Source organism: Lithobates pipiens, unplaced genomic scaffold (genome assembly GCF_037356315.1).
Source record: "Lithobates pipiens isolate NorthernLeopardFrog02 unplaced genomic scaffold, aLitPip1_a1.2 Scaffold_10, whole genome shotgun sequence".
NCBI lineage: Eukaryota > Metazoa > Chordata > Amphibia > Anura > Ranidae > Lithobates > Lithobates pipiens.
In genome coordinates, this window is record NW_027507686.1 from 85,138,348 (window position 1) to 85,157,887 (window position 19,540).

The 19,540-nt window shown below is 43.1% G+C and overlaps 1 protein-coding gene across 1 annotated transcript in view; it reads right to left on the reverse strand.

Annotated features, from left to right (window-relative positions):
• The window catches only part of LOC143933628 (serine/threonine-protein kinase D1-like), a 197,415-nt gene that overhangs the window by 56,329 nt on the left and 121,546 nt on the right, over positions 1 to 19,540 (reverse strand). The window contains exons 8-12 of the mRNA XM_077456581.1: positions 18,122 to 18,266; positions 16,109 to 16,220; positions 13,749 to 13,826; positions 10,974 to 11,238; positions 2,661 to 2,689 (exon numbers count right to left, since the gene is read on the reverse strand). Of these exons, the coding sequence (XP_077312707.1) occupies positions 2,661 to 2,689; positions 10,974 to 11,238; positions 13,749 to 13,826; positions 16,109 to 16,220; positions 18,122 to 18,266 (629 nt within the window). The remainder of the gene's footprint in view (positions 1 to 2,660; positions 2,690 to 10,973; positions 11,239 to 13,748; positions 13,827 to 16,108; positions 16,221 to 18,121; positions 18,267 to 19,540) is intronic.

The window sequence follows — 19,540 nt, forward strand, 5'->3', positions numbered from 1 at the left end:
CTTATGTCAATATTTTGTTGAACCACCTTTTGCTTTAATTGCAGCCTGTAGTCTGTTTGGATGTCGCTACTAACTTTGCACATCTAGACTTTGCAATATTTGTCCACTCTACTTTGCAGAACTGCTCAAGTTCAGTTAAATTTGATGGTGACCGTTTGTGGACTGCAGTCTTCAAGTTATTCCACAGATTTTCACTAGGGGGTTAAGTTTGGGCTCTGACTATGCCATGCAAGGACATTCACCTTTCTCTCCTTCAACCACTGTGTGATCATTTTTGCTGTGTGATCATTTTTGCTGTGTGCTTTGGGTCATTGTCATGTTGGAAGGTAAACCTTCTGCCCTTCAACAACTTTCTGGCAGAGGGCAGCAGATTTTCCTCAAGAATTTGATGGTATTTTGCCCCCATCCATTTTTCTTCTATGCTGGCAAGTGCTCCATTCCCTGCTGCAGAGACACACTTCCATAACAGGATATTACCTTCTCCATGCTTTACTGTAGGAATGGTGTTATTTGGATGATGGGCTGTATTGGATTTCCGCCAGACACATAGATTGGTGTTGAGGCCAAATAATTCAAGTTTAGACTCATCCAACCATAACACCTTTTTCCATGTGGCCTGAGAATGTTCAAGGTGGTCAGATGAGACGAAAATTGAATCTAGATGTGCAAAGTTAGTAGAAACATATCCCAACAAACCAGACGCAGTGCTTTTTTCTGCACTAAAAATGCATGCACAGTGTTTTCCATGTATTCTAATGGCTCTAGTCCACACCATGCAGTCAGTTTCCGCACCGGAAACTGACCGGAACTGATGGTATTGGTGCACAAAAAACAGAACTGTACGGAACTGCATCTGGTGTGAACTGGCCCTTAAAGCAGATTGTGATCCAACAAAATACTGACATGGGGGGTGATCCATTTTTTTTATTTTTTTCTGATATGTTGGTGTTATAAGTTACAGTAGTAAATACAGCTGGATAAAAAATAACTGTCTGTCTTCATTTCAGGGGCAACAAAGCAACAAAATCGGACTATTATATAGGGGGGGGGGGAAGTCTTTCTATAACCATTGTATCTTGAAAATGGCTCCAAATTACATTATAATACAAACAGAAGATAAAAGTATAACTGTAAATAATGTGGTTTGCCCATTTTGTTTCAGGCCTTCCATTGTAAGCTTGCTGAGATCCCAATCATACTGTGAATGATGAACAGCATGATAAGGCAGACATGTCCACTTGTTCCCAGCCAATTGGTTTTTCATAGAAGCAAGTGTTTACCCTAAGGCCCTATTCACACCTAGCAATTTGGAATCATGAGCGGAATTGGCATGATTCTGGATGTGATTCCAAATCACACAGCAATTGTGGCAAAACCCCATATTGGTGCCAGTCAGTCTTAATGGCACTTCAAACGCAATGTGATTTTGCCTAAATTGTACCATGACAATCACATCAAAGCACGCATTAAAAAAATTTAATCTCCAAATACGAAAAGGCTTTTTTACAGTAAGAGCTGTAAAAATGTGGAAAAGACTTCCTCAAGAGCTGGTTCTGTCCACCTCATCAGATTGCTTTTAAAAGGCCTGGATTCCTTGGAAGACTCAGACATATTCTACTGTTTTGAACTTATATAGTACCTGTTAAGTTACCATGTACTATAGGATCAATAATAGCCCTAGGTCAATCTTTCTGATCCTTCATGTATCTATTTTTGTATCTATTTTGTACAACTGTTGATTCATGTTTTCTAAAGGTTCCTTTTTTGTATGCTTCTGAATTGTTTTATATTTTGACTCAAAATTATACTTGTGACATTTACTCTCTTTTGTATCTTTTGTATCTTGTCACACTAATGTATATTTTATATACCTTAATAAAAAAAAGCCTGGATTCTTTCCTAAATGTATATAATATATGTAACTGGATAGTAATATTTATAGGTAAAGTTGATCCAGGGCATATTCAATTGCATCATGCTTTGCCGTTTTTTGTTTTTGTTTTTACCTTCCTCTGGATCAACTGTGGGTTAAGGATAAAGGATATATAGGGTTGTAATTTAGTTTTTTTTCTTTCCCTTTTATTGGTTGAACTAGATGGTCTTTTTTCAACCAGACTATGTAAAATGTTAGCAAAGGTTACCATCAGTGTATGAAATTTTCATTAAGATACAATATTCTGTAGATTTGAAGGAATGCCTAGCTGGAGTGCAAAATCTCACCTTTAAAAAGGAAAAGTACATATTTTGCACTCCAGCTTGGCTCTGGTATTTTTGCATTTTTTTTCCACATGTTTTAAAAAAAAATTTAGGCCTGAAAAAACCCCCAAAACATTATATTTTTTCTGAAAGCAGAGACATAACATATGGGCCAATGTACCAGGGGTGTGTGTAAGCGATTGGGTGGCTTCCACCTGACATCCAACTGTTGGCTTGTCATTATTTATACATACCGTGTGTGTAAAATCCCACCGCTGCTGCCAATGTATGCCATATGTCAATGGCTGTGAAGGTAATAAAAAGGTAGCATGTACTCAGAAAAATTGAAGAGTCACTGAAAAAGTGTAGCAATTATATACAACTCATTACAGTTGTATATTAAAGTAGTATGTGGAAGTAGAATGCTAGTATGTGAACATTTTGTGTAATAAAAATTGACTTACCAAATTTTGCTGTGGTTCAGGAAATGCTCCTATGGAAAAATAAGTAGAAAAATATAGAGTTATTTACTAATAATAAAGAACTTTTTTTTTTAAGCTGTATTACCATTCCCCTCCCTAGTTAGCTGTATAATGTTCCCAATTCTGCATTTGTAGTCAGAGTCTTCGCTTGGAAATGTAATACCCTAACTACCAAGACCTGAGGTGTGCCTTGGCCTAGCTGGTCAGTACACATAAAAGAGGGCATACCCTGAATGTATGAATATGAAAAATGTATGATGTGTATAAGTATATATGAAGGTATAATGCTAAGGCTCTAATCGACTCTGGGGCTGCAGGCCTGTTCATTGATGCTGCATTTGTTTCGCAGCACTCAATTCCACTGCAGCTGCGTGACACTCCACTTGCCATTGAGGCTCTTGATGGGAGATCTTTACAGCCTGCCCATGTGACTCATGAGACGGTTCCGTTGTCCATGGCCGTAGGGGCTCTTCACCATGAGATAATCCAATTCCAAGTTATTTCCTCACCCAGGTTTCTGCTGGTTATTGGTTATCCTTGGTTACAGAGGCACAACCCCTCTTGATTGGCTCCGTGCTGAGGTTCTCTCCTGGTCACCACAATGCAGCGAGACATGCTTCCTGAAGGCATCCAAGGTCCTGTGCACCTCTTCACTCCCCTCCCTGCCAGGGGAGTACCGCGATTTTAGCGATGTCTTTGATAAAGGTCAAGCCGGTAGTTTGCCTCCACACTGGTCTTATGATTGCGCAATTGACCTTCAACCTGGTGCCATACCTCCTCGTGGCCAGGTTTACCCTTTGTCGGTCTTGGAGGATAAGGCCATGGAGGAGTATGAATCTGACGCACTTTCTCAAGGTTTCAACCACAAATCCTTGTCTCCTGCTGGTGTTGGTTTCTTCTTTGTGAAGAAGAAGAGCGGTGAACTGAGACCTTGTATAGATTATAGGGGTCTCTATCGTGTCACGATTAAGAATACCTACCCGATTCCATTGATTAAAGAGTATTTGACCGCCTCAAGGGAGCAACAGTTTTCACAAAGCTTGACTTGAGAGGGGCATACAATCTCGTGCGCATTAAGGAGGGCAACGAGTGCAAAACTGCGTTTAATACCAGAACAAGCCATTATGAATACCTGGTAATGCCTTTTGGCCTTTGTAACGTCCCGGCAGTTTTCCAGAGATTTGTTGCAGTTATGTGTGGTGGTTTATCTCGATGATATCCTGATATTTTCCAAGTCCCTGGAGAGCCACCACACAGATGTCTGTCGTGTGCTTCAGAAACAGAGAGAACAATCTCTATTGTAAACTGGAGAAGTGCGAGTTCCATCGTGAACAGGTTACATTCCTGGGCTATGTCATTTCCACTGCTAGTTTCTCTATGGACCCAGAGAAGCTTTCAGCAGTCCTACAGTGGCCTCGACCCGTGAGTTTATGTCCTCTGCAGTGTTTCCTGGGTTTTGCCAACTACTATCGGAAGTTTATTCGTAACTTCTCGTCTCTGGTCAAGCCCCTGACTGATATGACCAGAAAGGACGGTAACCCACAGAGTTGGTCTCCGGAGTCCATTAAGGCCTTTGAGACTCTCAAGGCTGCTGTTGTTTCTGCTCCTGTGTTGGCACATCCTGATCCTACATTTCCTTTTATCCTAGAAGTTGATGCTTCTGAGACTGGAGTTGGTGCCCTTCTGTCTCAACGTTCTAACTCAGAGCGCTATGCATCCATGTGGCTACTTATCCAAGAAATTGTCACCTGCTGAGTGTAATTATGAGATTGGTGACAGAGAGCTGTTGGCGATCATTTTAGCCCTGAAAGAATGGAGACATCTCCTTGAAGGTACCACTGTGCCTGTTCTTATTCTTACTGACCATAAGAATTTTACATTCTTGTCTGAGGCTAAGCGACTCTCTCCCAGAAGGGCGCGATGGGCTCTTTTCTTGTCGAGCTTTATTTACATTGTCTCATTCTTACCCGGTACTAAGAATGTAAGGGCTGATGCCTTGTGACGACAATTTTCCTCCACTTCCAAGTCGGAGTCGGTTCCGGTTCCTATGATTCCTCCTGATCGTATCTTGGCTACGGTGCGCACCAGTCTTACTTCTACTTTGGGTGAAAAAATTCTTGCTGCTCAGGTCTATGCTCCTCCTGAGAAACCTTGTGACCGCTGCTTTGTCCCAAAGAGTCTCCGTACTGCTGTACTCCAGACTTACCATTCTCCCAAGGCAGCTGGCCATCCTGGGAGGAATCAACTCATTTGGGTAATTTCCCAACAATGCTGGTGGACTAGTCTACGGGCTGATGTTACTGCTTTCGTAGCTGCCTGTCCCGTGTGTGCTCAGAGTAAGAGTCCACAACACCTTCCATTGGGCCTCCTACAACCCATACCCAATGGAGAGAGGACCTGGACTCCCCTGTCAATGGATTTCATTGTGGAATTGCCCAACTCCCAAGGCAACACTGTTATCCTTATGGTGGTTGACCGGTTATCAAAGATGTCATTTTATTCCACTTAAGAAGTTGCCTACCTCTAACACATTAGCTTCCATTTTTGCTCGGGAGATCTTTCGCATACATGAGCTACTCAAGGTGATTGTCGCGGACAGGGGCAGTCAGTTTGTCTCCCGGTTCTGGCGAGCCATTTGTGCACAGTTGGGAATCCAGCTTGTGTTCTCTTCTGCGTATCACCCGCAGTCTAACTGGTCAGACCTATTATCATGGGCAGAGTTTGCTCACAACAGTGCTTTGAATTCTGCCCCCCGATTGTCTCCATTTATGGCGAATTATGGTTTCCAGCCTTCCATGTTGCCTGACTCGTTTGTTCCGCGTTAGAGGAGCATCTCCGTGGTCTTCGTTCCACTTGGGTACAAGTCCAGGAGGCTTTGCGTCATGCTAATGATAGGTACAGACTCCATGCTGACCGCAGACGCTTGCCTGCACCTTCCTACCAGGTTGGGGACAGGGTCTGGCTGTCATCTCGCAACCTCCGAATTAGTGTTCCCTCTCTGAAGTTTGCACCTCGGTTTATTGGTCCTTTCCGTATCCTTCACAGGATTAACCGAGTAGCTTACGCGTTGGACCTTCCTCCTAGTATGCGCATCTCAAATGTGTTTCATGTCTCCTAATTGAAACCATTGGTCTGTAAACAATTTACCACCTCGGTGCCACGCCCTCACCCTATTCAGGTTGAGAACCATGAGGGGTATGAGGTACAATCCATTGTTGACTCCTGTAGGTTCCATGGGCACATACAGTACCTGGTGCACTGGAAGGGGTACGGTCCGGAGGAACGCTCCTGGGTTTCATCCTCGGACATATATGCCCCTGTCCTCCTCCGCGAGTTCCATAGACTGTTTCCCCTCAAGCCGGTGGCCCTCTGAGGGAGAGGGGTCATTGAGGAGGGGGTACTGTCAGGGCTGGCTTAGCCTTTTCTTCTCTGGGCTGGCTGCTCAGCTGTCGGCTAATTGCCAGCTTTCATCTCTCTCCACAGTTACCAGCTGTTCCTGATCATGCTTGTCTGACCTGCCTACTTAAAGCTGTCCAGCTCACTTCACCTCTGCCTTCGCCTTGGTCACATCACAAGAAACCATCTCCTGCGGTTCGGTTTAAAGACTGGCTTGCCGACATCCCTTTTGGCTCCTTATCCTGCTTGCCGTTGCTCTACTTGGATCCCTGAATTCTGGCCTGGCTGATTACCCGATCTGGTTATTGAACTCTGGCCTGGCTGACTACTCGATATGGTTACTGGACTTTGGCTATGCTTTGACTACGCTTTTTCTATTTACCTTTTTATTTCTATTTAACAAGTGTGATTTAATTGTACTTCTGTCTTGGTCTGATTCATGGTTTCTGACAGTATTAGGACGTAAGCAGTAATGATGAAACCACAGAGCATAAATTAACCTGCTGACAACCCCCACCCTAGGGTATGTAGTAAGTGAGCCCAAGTAACCTGCAGCACAAAGACAGGTAATTAAAACTGAATACTCAGGGCTAATGTACTCACAGACCATGGTGGGTAGTCGTACAGGTATAAAGATATAGTATACGAGCAAGAAGATTGTGGTCAACAATCATTTAAAAATGAAACCTCAGAAATCAAACGTAGAATGAATCAATCTTTCATCCATGCTAAAATGGACGCTATAGATAAAAACCAGATGACAAAGTTTGATATCATATGGAAACCCTGGATTAAATATTATACGTCAGATAATATTGACAACCGAGTTTTATTGTTATGGTGATTAAGATTTTTTTATAGAATTACAACATTAGATGATATATAAAACCTCCTCCGGAGAATTATTCCCTCCCCTTCCCCTCCTATATACCTTTTATGTTCTTCCCTTACTATATAATACTTACTATAAACATACTTTAGAAGTTATGGCCAAAACTTTAAAATCATATATTTTCTTTTAGACATATTTATATTTTCTTGGGATTAAAATGTTTAAAACTCAGCTATAAGAATGTTTTCAAATTCTAAAATATATAAGGCCATTTATTGTCATTCCCACGAGAATATCTTGAAATTCTTCTTTGCTTTGTATCTTCCGTACTTCAATATGTCTACTTTTTATTTCTGGTATCACATAATTTGTCTTATATTCTGTACATGTAATTTATTTTAACATGAAATAAAAATTTTTGAACGAGAGAAATACAAAAAAAAAATAAAAAAAAAATGAAACCTCAGCCCGTATGGATCTGTAGATGTGACAGATCCTGAGATGTGAGCACTAGCTAACTAAACCCCGGTATACAAAGAAACCTGAATGAAAGGTACCAAGAGACATGGAAACAAATGCCGTAACTGCATGGCACGACATGCTATGACAGAACATGCTACGGCAGAAACCCGCTATGACAGAACACGTTGCGACAGAACGCGTTGCGACAGAACGCGTTGCGACAGAACGCGTTGCGACAGAACGCGTTGCGACAGAACGCGTTGCGACAGAACGCGTTGCGACAGAACGCGTTGCGACAGAACACGTTGCGACAGAACACGTTGCGACAGAACACGCTACACACGGAATCATGAAATGACCATGGAAGTGGAGATACCCCACCCATCAGCCCCCCTTATTAGTACTTGTCCTCAGTGACCCCCCCAAGCTTGCAGGGAGAGATGCTGCAACAGACCTCACAAGTGCTGACGATGAACCTGCTGGTCTGCACCCCCCCACTGTGATTTGTGACCCCAAAAGTGGCCTGGCTTTCTCTCCCTGCTCACCCCCCTGTGCAGCCCCCCTGGTTACTGGCACACCCCCAGCATACCAGGACTAACGTGGATAACACCTGCGGGCCCCTAGATGCCCAGGGAGTGGGAGGAGAGAGCAAGCGGGTGGGCGCCCCCATGATGCCCGGCGTGAGTACCGTGAGAAGTGAGCAGGCGAGTGGGTGCCACACCTCGAATGAAGCCTCATGTGAGCCTGAGAGAAGAGGCAGGCAGGCCCTCAGAATGAAGCCCTGCATGAGCACCGGGAGAAGAACCTCCACAAGACCCCTGCCGCCGACCGCTGCTATGTAAAGAGACCAGAAGTGACGCGGCCACCCTGAACCCGGAAATGATGTGCGCCAGCTGTAACCCCTCAGACTAGCAGACACAGGATCAGACAGAGGAGGAGGGATATATACCCCTCAGACTCTTCCTACAAATACAGGCTAGCCTCTGGCCAGCCTTCTTGCATATCAGTTCCTGGCGGGTACACAGCTACAAGGGTACGTTTTTGATTCTGTTTGCTGGCACACTCATTGCTGATTTTACTGACTTTTGTTAACAGGTCTACAAATCTTTAACAATAAATACATTTCTATTTACAGCACTGATGAAATTCATAATCTAACATAAAAGTACTGTAATAATCACTCCAAAAAACATTAATCATCTGTATAAATTATCCAGTCCACAATGTGTACGTTCTGCAATGTGACCGTTTTATAAAGTATGACAAGGAAAGTCCTCATAGAATATTCCAATCACTGTGGTTAGAGAAATAAGTGCAGTAGCAAATTATCATTTAGCCATGCTCCACCATCAATTGTGTGTGAGAAATACAAACTCACCAAAAAACTTAAATAAATATGTCTTGTACCACTTATGCCGCGTACACACGTAGCCGACTATCCGACGGACTTAGTCTGGCGGACTTCCCGCCGGACTTTCCGAACAGGCTACTTGCCCACACACGGCACTTTTTCAGTGGACTAATACAGCGTACTAAGTCCGCCGTACTTTTGAAATGAACGGACTCGCCCACACACGCGGAGGAAAGTCCGCTCATTTTGAACGCGTCTTCAGGTAGGCGGGGCCCGCGAAGGAGACGTCGCTGGCCCCGCCACCTGGTATGGACTTAAAGGGGAACCCCAACGCTGAAAAAAAAAAAATCGGCGTGGGGGTCCCCCCCAGGTCCACATCAGACCCTTGTCCGACCAGAAAAGGGGGGGGGACGAGCGAGCGCCCCCCCCCCCTGAGCCGTACCAGGCCACATGCCCTCAACATGGGGGGTGCTTTGGGGGAAGGGGGGGCCGTGCGGCCCCCCCACCCCAAAGCACCTTGTCCCCATGTTGATGAGGACAAGGGCCTCTTCCCGACAACCCTGGCCGTTGGTTGTCGGGGTCTGCAGGCGAGGGGCTTATCGGAATTCGGGAGCCCCCTTTAATAAGGGGGCCCCCGGATACCGGCCCCCCCCACCCTATGTGAATGAGTATGGGGTACAATGTACCCCTACCCATTCACCTGTGAAAAAAGTACAAAAAAAAAAAACACAACACAGGGAAAAAATAAATAGTTTATTGCACAGCTCCGGGGGTTTTCCGTCTTCGGGGGGTCTTCTCGCCGGACTCCTCCGCCATCTTCTTCTAGCTCTTTTGCTAGTGAAGGAGCCCGGCTTTCTTCCTCGCCGCCGCCCTTCTTCCGACTTCGGGGGTCTTGTCCCCCTCTTCGGTTCTTCTGCCGGGCCACCACGCCTTCTTATAGCTCTTTTACAGGCAGTGGCCCGGTCTGGCGAGAAGACCCCCGGAAGACGGAAGACCCCCGGAGCTGTGCAATAAACTATTTTTACCCTGTGTTGTGTGTTTTTTTTTGTACTTTTTTCACAGGTGAATGTGTACTCATTCACATAGGGTGGGGGGCCGGTATCCGGGGCACCCTTATTAAAGGGGGCTCCCGGATTCCGATAAGCCCCTTGCCCGCAGACCCCGACAACCAACGGCCAGGGTTGTCGGGAAGAGGCCCTTGTCCTCATCAACATGGGGACAAGGTGCTTTGGGGTGGGGGGGCCGCGCGGCCCCCCCTTCCCCAAGGCACCCCCCATGTTGAGGGCACGCGGCCTGGTACGGCTCAGGAGGGGGGGGCTGCTCGCTCGTCCCCCCTTTCCCGGCCGGCCGGGTAGCGTGCTCGGACAAGGGTCTGATGTAGACCTGGGGGGGACCCCCACGCCGATTTTTTTTGCCATTGGGGTTCCCCTTTAAGTCCATACCAGGTGGCGGGGCCAGCAACGTCTCCTTCGCGGGCCCCGCCTACCCGGAGACCCGCTCAAAATGAGAGGACTTTTCTCCGGGCGGGAAAAGTCCATTCATTTCAAAAGTACGGCAGACTGGTATACACACGGCCGGATTGTCCGCCGAAATGCAAGTCCGGCGGGAAGATTGGAGTGCAAAACTACTTTCTAAGTCCGCCGTACTTTCTGGTCAAAAAAGTATGCCGGAAGGCTACACACGGGGGGGATTGTTCGGCGGACTTCAGTTTGCCGGGCTTTTCCACCCGATTGTTTGATCGTGTGTATGCGGCATTAGACTCATTTGGTCAGCAGTATACCTGAAGGGGATGGTTCTCAGCTCCAGAGGCATCTCCTTAAATTGGTCTACCATAAAAGCTCGGGAGAAGCATATTGAATATCCTAGTGCAGTAAGTTTATTAAAACATCAATTCCAACAAGTATATACGAATGCGCACTTACATTTACAGTTGCTGTAAGTCAGCACCAACATGTACAGCCAACCAAGTGCGCTCGCCGTCTCTCCAAGTTGCGGTGTGCGTTACAAGACACTGGTGGTCGGAAACAACAAAACCGGAAGTGACGTTGATACGGGCAGACACGCAGCTTGAATGCATTTCATGATTAACAGCTTCCTGATGACCTGTTGATCACCAAATGCATTTAGGCTGTGCGTTTGCCCGTATTGATGTCACTTGCGGTTTTGTTGGCTCTGACCTCCCCTGCTTTAAAGCTGGGATGCAGTTTTACAATAGACAACAAACTGAATTGGTTATGAGAACAGTACATCTCACCTGGAATACTTGACTGAGATGACTTCTTTGGAGTGCTGCTCTCATCCATGCCTGGCATCAGGGCTTTTCGGATCATTCTGTACCAGGTGTCTCCAGAATCTGCTCTATTATGCCCACCTTGTGGAGTGGAACGTCGCTCTCCCACATAATACACCAAAGTATCTGTCAGTAACTCAAAGCAATGAGGGGTCTCCCCATCTTTTGCAAGCCCATTGGGTTTACTATCAAATGCCTCAATGTGGAGGATATCAGACAGGGGTATTTCCTGAAATACAATTAGGTGAAATGTAAATTTTGAGGATTTGCTGGCAATTCTGGCCAGCAACCAGATTTAAATGTATATCATTTTCTATATATAAATATGTTAGATATGTGAAATTTGTGATCATGCATGACACAGACATAAAGAGTCCCAATAGTCATTTGCATGCAGTATACTTTAATGTGAAAGGGAAGTTGGTAACTGTGGCATAGGGGTAACAATCGCATATAGCACATCATGTTTAAGACATTTCATGATTAATATGGGATATAATTAGGTTTAGTGATGGCAGTTGTATTACAGAAGCCTGCATATACACGGTCAACAGGCAAAAAAGATGCAGAGAATTGAAGTCTTAAGTTATGGATTTGTAAGGAAGAGATACAGTACGGAGATGCAACAATCAGATCTGGTCTAAATAGATGCAGTGATACAGAAATCCATTACAGTCTGGTAAAAACAGAAAGAGAAATTGTAATGTTGCTGTGTATACAAGTGTGGAAATGCAGTAAAGTAGTGTGTTGCAGTCAGGTGTGCAGATGTAGAAATATGAAGAAGATTGATACTGGTTATGAAATGTCTGAGGTGGGTATAAAGATTATATCAAGGTACTTGTTCAGAGATCAAGAATCGTGTAGCTTGGTGTGAAGATTTAGCAATCAGTGTACCAGTATCAATTACAGGACCTGGAACCTGAGACACGTACCCTGGATCTGCTGCAGCATACCCCAAGTGCATACCACCCAACATTTTGAGATGGGAATGAGGGACACCTACTAGAAAACATATGTAGGCATAGGACACGCCCCCACCACACCCCCTTAAAGGGAAATTAACCAAAAAAAAAAAAACGGTTAATTAAATCCACAAGGACTTTGTTTACCACTACTATTCCTCTATATTGGCTTTTAAAATGTACAAATGCAGCAATTTAGAAATTGGATGAAAGGTTTAGCACTGGGAAACACTTTTTGAAACATAAAATGTGCATTTTATATACAACTATATAGATTAGACCAAAATGAGGGACAAATGAGGTGGAATGAGGGACAGAGGGACATTGCTCAAAATCAGGCACAGTCCCTCCAAATCAGGGACAGTTGGGGGCTATGCAAGTGTCGGGCCTGCAACGGTCATTAAAATTGCATTTAGTTTGTAAAAATATGCCCTGTGCCCTAGTACCTTTTCTATTATTAAAATCCATATTAATGAGAGGCACTGTAATTGAAAACAGCAATGTTACTGCTGTTTATAGTGTCAAAAGACAAAACTCTACTGCTCCAGTCCTCCAAATGTTCCCCACATATGCTGGATCCAAGTGCTGGTTTGGAGTCCATGACTAATGCACATGTCATAGTATAATCCAAAGATGTCTTCACAGGCAAAATTTCCACTCCAAGGACCACTCTTCTGACATGTTTCACCCAATAGGCTTAATCATAGAGAAAGGTCCTTGCTGATACATGAGGCATAATGTCTTCCTAGTACCCCCTACTCTTACTGTCTGGGCAAATCAATTGAAGAAAGCAAAGCACACTTTACCTATTCATTCTCGAACCTGATGCATCAAACCCATAGTCTATGGGTTTTATGTTTTTAGATGTTTAGCCTTCAAAGTTTATCAGTAATAACTTGCATGCATTTAAGCTTGCATCTTTGTGACACACTACAAAATAAAACACCCACTTAGTTTGCTCAATCTGCTTATACAATTATGTTTGCTTGATTTGGATCAGCCATCCTTTTTATTCCTTTTCATTTTCTTTACAAATAATAAAAAAAAAAAAAAGCACAGCAGCCAGCAGACTGGAAAACGGGAGTGTGTGAGCTTTGTGATTAGGTTTTTTTTTTTAGGTTTTATTTCAATTGTACAGAAATTGCAAGATTTACACAGGACCTTTTTTAACAGTTTATTAGAGCAATTTTCAGTAGTCTTCTTTTTTTTATCATTTAAAGTTTTTATTGTGTGTACCAGTAAGGACAATTCAAATCCAGCATTAATATATGGTTCAGAAAGAATAGGCTGTTACACAAACCAATAATTGGGTAACATTGTATTCTAGGTAAATAGCAAATAGGATGGTAATATTCGTCTTAATGTAAATGAGGTCCTTGTTTTTCCAGCATCAAACCTAACTTGGAAGTTGAATGGAATGGCATTTGATATGTAATAAACCACTATAGGGACATGTACTAACATGAACTTCTATTGAGTAAAGGTCAAGAAAGAGGCTGAAAAGGTCAGGTGGTCTTATATAGTGTTGTTAGGAGCATGCAATTATTTGATATGATGTACTCAAGTGTAGACATGTAATGGTGTTACATGTCTGGCATGGTGTTAGTACATACAAATATACATTGATCTGGCATGGTATAGTCAAGTGTGAAATTGTAAGGGTCTGGTATTGTGCTATCAAGTATAAACATTCATAGATCTTGGAACAGTGTAATCAAATATAGGGATATAACCGGTATGCAGCAATAGTATTGTACATATAATAACATGTTCATACCTTGTAAAATTTGCCACCCGTGTCATTATGGAATAATGTAATACATTTACTGTCCAGTTGCCAGTAATGCTTTTTCCTCTGTAAAAAAAATGACAACACATCAATAAAGTACCATTTCCAGATCCCTCTCCACACACACACAACTCTTGTCCATTTTAGCAGGTAGACAATGTACATAGCTAGGCTTTTCTACCTCAAAGTGCATGTTCAGCCAAGTGTAATCTGTGTCCCTCTTAAATTTCCCCTCAATTCCTGTCCTGGTGACAATGTCGAGATAGACCTTCCCCAATAAGTCCAATGACAGGCATTCTAACCCTTCACAACGCTAGTCAAAACTAATAAAAGAAAAGTTTGCCTGCAGATACACTTTAGCACTAGGCCCATAAATAATTGCTGTGATGTGACCGAACTGGGAAGTTTGGTGGGAAGATCTCCCCGGTGCAGTACCTGACAATTATCAAATACTATCAAGTCATTCCACACTTTTAAAGTATACGTTGGAACTCAGGTGGTGACTAGATGGGAAGATATTTGAAGTTTTGAGCATCTTTCCATCACACACAATTCTAACTACAGTCTTATCTTGAAAGCAACAATTGAATCAGTACTCAATTAATTACATGGCCCAGTCAACCTAATGGCAAACACAGGTAACTTAACATAGCTCCCAACTGCCCCTCGTTTGGAGGGGTTGTCCCTCTTTTGAGCTCAAATCCTTCTGCAGCCTTATGCCCCATACACACGAGCGGAATTTCCGTCGGAAAAATCTTGGATGGTTTTTCCGATGGAATTTCGCTCAAGCTTGGCTTGCATACACATGGTCACACAAAAGTTCCCTGAACTTTTGACCGTCAAGAACGCAGTGACGTACAAACACTACCGCGAGCCGAGAAAATTAAGTTCAATGCATCCAAGCATGTGTCAAATTGTTTCCAAGCATGCGTAGGAATTTTGCGCATCAGAATTGCTACAGACGATCAGAATTTCCAATCGAAAATGTTTCCGTTGGAAAAATAGAGAACCTGCTCTCAATCCTTTGATGGCGGAAATACCGCCAGCAAAAGTTCGATGAAGCATAAACACGGTTGGAATTTCCGACCAAAAGCTCTCATCGGTCTTTTGCTGGCGGAATTTCCAATCATGTATGGAGCATTAGTTGTCCCTCTTTTAGGTCTGATGAACCCAGCCCTAAACAGAATGTACCATTTTACTACCAAAAGTGTTAAGCTGCACTAAAATATTTATCAAACATTTATATTACTGCATTTTTTTATTTGCAAACCCAATATAGAAAAATTGAGGTAAAAAAAAAAAGAACTTGTGTGGTTTAGCCAATTATTTTCTGTAGTTCCTGTAACCGCGACGTGTCCTTTGCCTGCATACTGTGTGCTCAAAGGTGTCCCTCGTTATCAGAAAGTTGGGAAGTATGCTTTAAAAGTAAAAAACCATCAGCTGCAAATAGACCACAGAAATACTGGTGACTAGTCATTTGCCTTTTTGCCTATTGTGGGTGAAGCATCCACAGTTGGGATCCTCTAAATTTATTCCAGAGACTATGATCTAGTATGAAAATGGTTAGGAGTTAAATTTAGCAAATTAGTAGATTCCCTTTCAAGAAAGATTGCAGCTGCAACCACCACTCTATGCTGGGCAAAATTTTAGAAGACCAGATGTACACAAAACAAAAGTGTAACACCATGTGCTCCATTCACTATAACATATTTGTCAAAAATCATTGTTATTACATATAGCAATCATCATAGCGAAAATAAATATATATTTTTACCTTTATGGAATTGTTTAAAGAAGAATTACTAAACTCCATGCTGCAACATCCCCTGTTAGTTCTAAGCCTGAGAACGGAGCGATCACATTACCACTGATCGCTCCTTTCTCAGTCAGCTCTGAGCAAAGATCGGTGACCGTCAGTCACCGCTTCCTGTTCTGTCTCTCCAGCACTCATTGGACCAGGCTGGGAGGGGGCGGGAGTGACTGGCTCCACCTCTCAGTCACGAGCCATGCTGATCAAGTATCTGTGTGGATTCTGACAATATGTTTGAGAGCCTTCCAGAGCCTGAAGCAGCTTTGTGACGTTAGTCGACAGTGGGCTTTAGCACAAGTAATTCCACTCCTGCGAACCACAAAAAAAAAGTATAGCCAAAAAAGCTTAGGCCATACTTCTCTTTTAATCATTTCAAGTTAATATTTACTTTTCAAATAAAGTGCTGTTAGGTTGCTATAAGATGGTTGCTGTGGGATTATACAATATGTACATTTGTACAAAAGGCCAGAATATCCTACAGTATGGAATAGCTGTGTGTTGGAACACGCTATAAAGCTGTAATTGTACGTTTACTCACCATACTGTCTTTGCTGGTGAAATGGACAAGCCAGCCTTCCATCAACACGCAGCTGTTTTTCTTTTTGTTATATCGCACAGACTGTACAACTCTCATAAGGGGAATGAAGTTGCTAAATGAATAAGAGACAATTTTAGTGAAGTTCTCCCAGAATAACTGGTAATTACCACATCATGATCAGACAAGGTTATGAACAGGTGAAAAGATGCAATAATTGAAACGCTTTACAAATTCAATATTTTGAGAGAAATATCTTGTTGGATTACTATATAAGATGTCCTCAATCAAAATTTTCCTACCTAATTAGCTTCCTAATGCTGGTCATACACGGGCCGAATTTCGAAAGAACTTTCTTTTGAAAATCAGAAAACGTATGTGTTTTGTGATCCGATGGTGCTACCATTGATTTCGAAATTTGACCAACCAAGCATTCAATTTCATCTCATGTTCCTACAGAAAAGAATCTTCGTGTCTGCGAATCTTTTTTTCTTGTACATGAACATTTCTTTTTCGATTACATTTCTCGCACGATTCTCCCATCATTGATTAGAAAACCATTTGTTTTTTTTCAAAAAATTTCCAACATGTCTGATTATTAAAATTTGATGGCCGCACAAAAATCGGCTGTTGCTGCAGCCCACTAATGGTGCGAAACACGAACAAAAATTCTTAGATAAGATTTTCGAAAGAAATTTCTTTCGAAATTCAGCCCATGTATTGGCCATACATGGGTTGAATTTCGAAAGACTGATTTTTTTGCCATCTTTTCAGCTGTTACCAATTAAGGGTTCAACATACAATGGGTTACAAATATTCTCTTCAAATCAACAGGAAACCTGAATGTGCTATTCTTTACTAACCAACCATGACACTCACCGTCCTATGCCTGTAACTAGTCTATTGAGGGTAGAGCATCTTGCTTCTGCATAGTGAAATCTGTGAAACCTGGCTAATTCTACTTTGGAGGCAGGAAGGTCCATATCATAGGGGTTGATTTACTAAAAATGGAGAGTGAAAAATCTGGTGCAACTCTGCATAGAAACCAAAGCTTGTTCAAATGAACTTTGACAAAAAACCTGGAAGCGGATTGGTTTCTATGCAGAGCTGTATCAGATTTTGCACTACAGAAAGGACAAAGCCTGTTTTCTGTCCAATTTTACAATATACTGAATGTCTACCTAGGTATCACAAAAATTAATATTGAAGGAAAAAAAACATGCTTTCCTCCCTGTAAGGCTGCATTTAAACCTCTAGATTTTTGCTTCACATGTTAGGGGAATTAGAAGAAATTTTCATGCAAGGTGCATGTTCCATGCAGTATTATTCCCTTGGAAGGTGTGTTTTGCTGGAAAGCAGCACCTCAACATTGTGAATCTGGCCCAAAAGCATAGTTTAGTTTGGAAAGTAATGGGTAGGGGAGGAAGATCAGATGGCAGTTTTATTCATGGCACCTCAGGAGGGTAAGATGAAGGTGTTTTACTCTGCAGAATCAGAAAATTTAAATTAAACTCTGGGCATAAAAACCTTAATCTAAATATGTTTTGCAATAGCCACATAGGATATAAATCCACTTTGTTTGCACCAAATGCCTCCAGATATTACCCTTTAAAATGAGCAGTGACATCACTGTGCAGCATAAAGCCTGTACAGAGAGCCAAGCTATAAAAGGGACCCAACTTGCCCACCTGCTAAAAGCTGTCTGCAAAAAGTGTGGAAACAAGACCAGTCCACCCTGCACAAGGAAAGAGACATGCAGTGACAGGTCTTGATTACAGAAACCTACACAGATGGTAGGATTCTGCACAACACATAAAGAGTAAAAATACACATGCCTCTTGTGTTTAGATAATATTGGCATATCTGGGAATTCACTTTTATAAGGAACACTTGACAACTGTAGTTACACCATTTACTTGTCTCATTTACATATATTTAAAAACACAGCTTATTATTATGCAATCATTTCTAATATTGAAATAAATAATAAAAAGGGTCACTTTGTTTCATAGTTACCTATCAAACATTGGGTTTTCACATGGACTAACAGTGCTCTCCCTCTTAATAAGGGCCTCCTCTTCATCATGCGTACTTCCGCTCATACTGACTGGCCTGTCATTCTCAGCCTCGTCATCACCTTCTTGACTAAAGCTTTCTCCATCTGTACAACACAGAAAGAACATTCAAATACGAGAAATGTCTGTCACATTTGTTTTTCTCTTGCTAGATAAAATGTTTGGGATCCAAGCACCCCGTAAAACAAAAAGTTAAATATTTACTTTTCTGTCAAATGGGGAGGTTATTTATTTCTTTGCATAACTAAAGGTTTTGCCAATATCCAATACTTAAAGTGGTTGTAAACCCTTACAAACCACTTTGACCTACAGGTAAGCCTAGATTAAGGCTTACCTGTAGGTCCAAGCAATATCTCCTAAACCTATATGGTTTAGGAGATATTTGCCCGAAAACGGGCACTGCTGTCTACGGCGCATGCGCCCTAGACAGCGGCGCGCAGGCGCACTGAGCGCGGCATTCTCAGCGACGGAGCTGCCGCACGTGTCGGCTCCCGTGCGCATGCGCGGGAGTGACGTCATCGTGGCTTCGCTGAATGACATCGGCGGAGCTGCGAGACCCCACCAACAAGATGGATGCGGCGGACTACAGGGGACAGCGGCGACTTCGCTGGCTCCTGTGTCAGGTAGGTGACACATAATGGGCTACTATGCGATGCATAGTAGTCCATTATGCTTTGCCTTTGCAGGGAATGAAAGAGGAAGTAAACTCATCAGGGTTTACTTCCTCTTTAAAGGTGTAATAGGTTGTTTGTCCCTTGCTGGTATTTAAGATTCATTCTACCAGCCCTTTTGTGAATACTGTGTCCAGTAGGACTGTAGTAGCCAGTGGGAGGAGCCATAGAGTGCAGGCAACACACCACGCAACAGATCTGCATACGTCAGAGAGCAGCAACACTTGCGGCTCTGCAAACGAAAGAAGAGTTTTACTAAACCCACAACAGTAAAATCAGTCTGTATATGCAGTAAAGCATGCTTGTTATACTCGCTGTAGAACCTAAGGGGTTAATCCTCTGTTTGATTCTGTTCTCACTGATCCTCCCCATCTTCCAGAGTCCCCAATCCATCTCCAGATAGCACAGAGGCTAGGGAAAAGCTGCACATACTCAGTTCTTTGTGTGTATTGCTAGAGAGTATTTTTAGACTCTTTTAGAATCTAGCTTTCGAACCCCAGGATCAGTGTACTGTGAAACTGTATCAGAGGGCCCCTCCTGAACCGTATAAGGCTACATGCCCTCAACATTGGGAGGGTGCTTTGGGGTAGCCCCCCAAAGCACCTTGTCCCCATGTTAATGGGGAGAGGGGCCTCATCCCCACAACCCTTGCTCGATGGTTGTGGGGGTCTGCGGGCGGGGGGCTTATT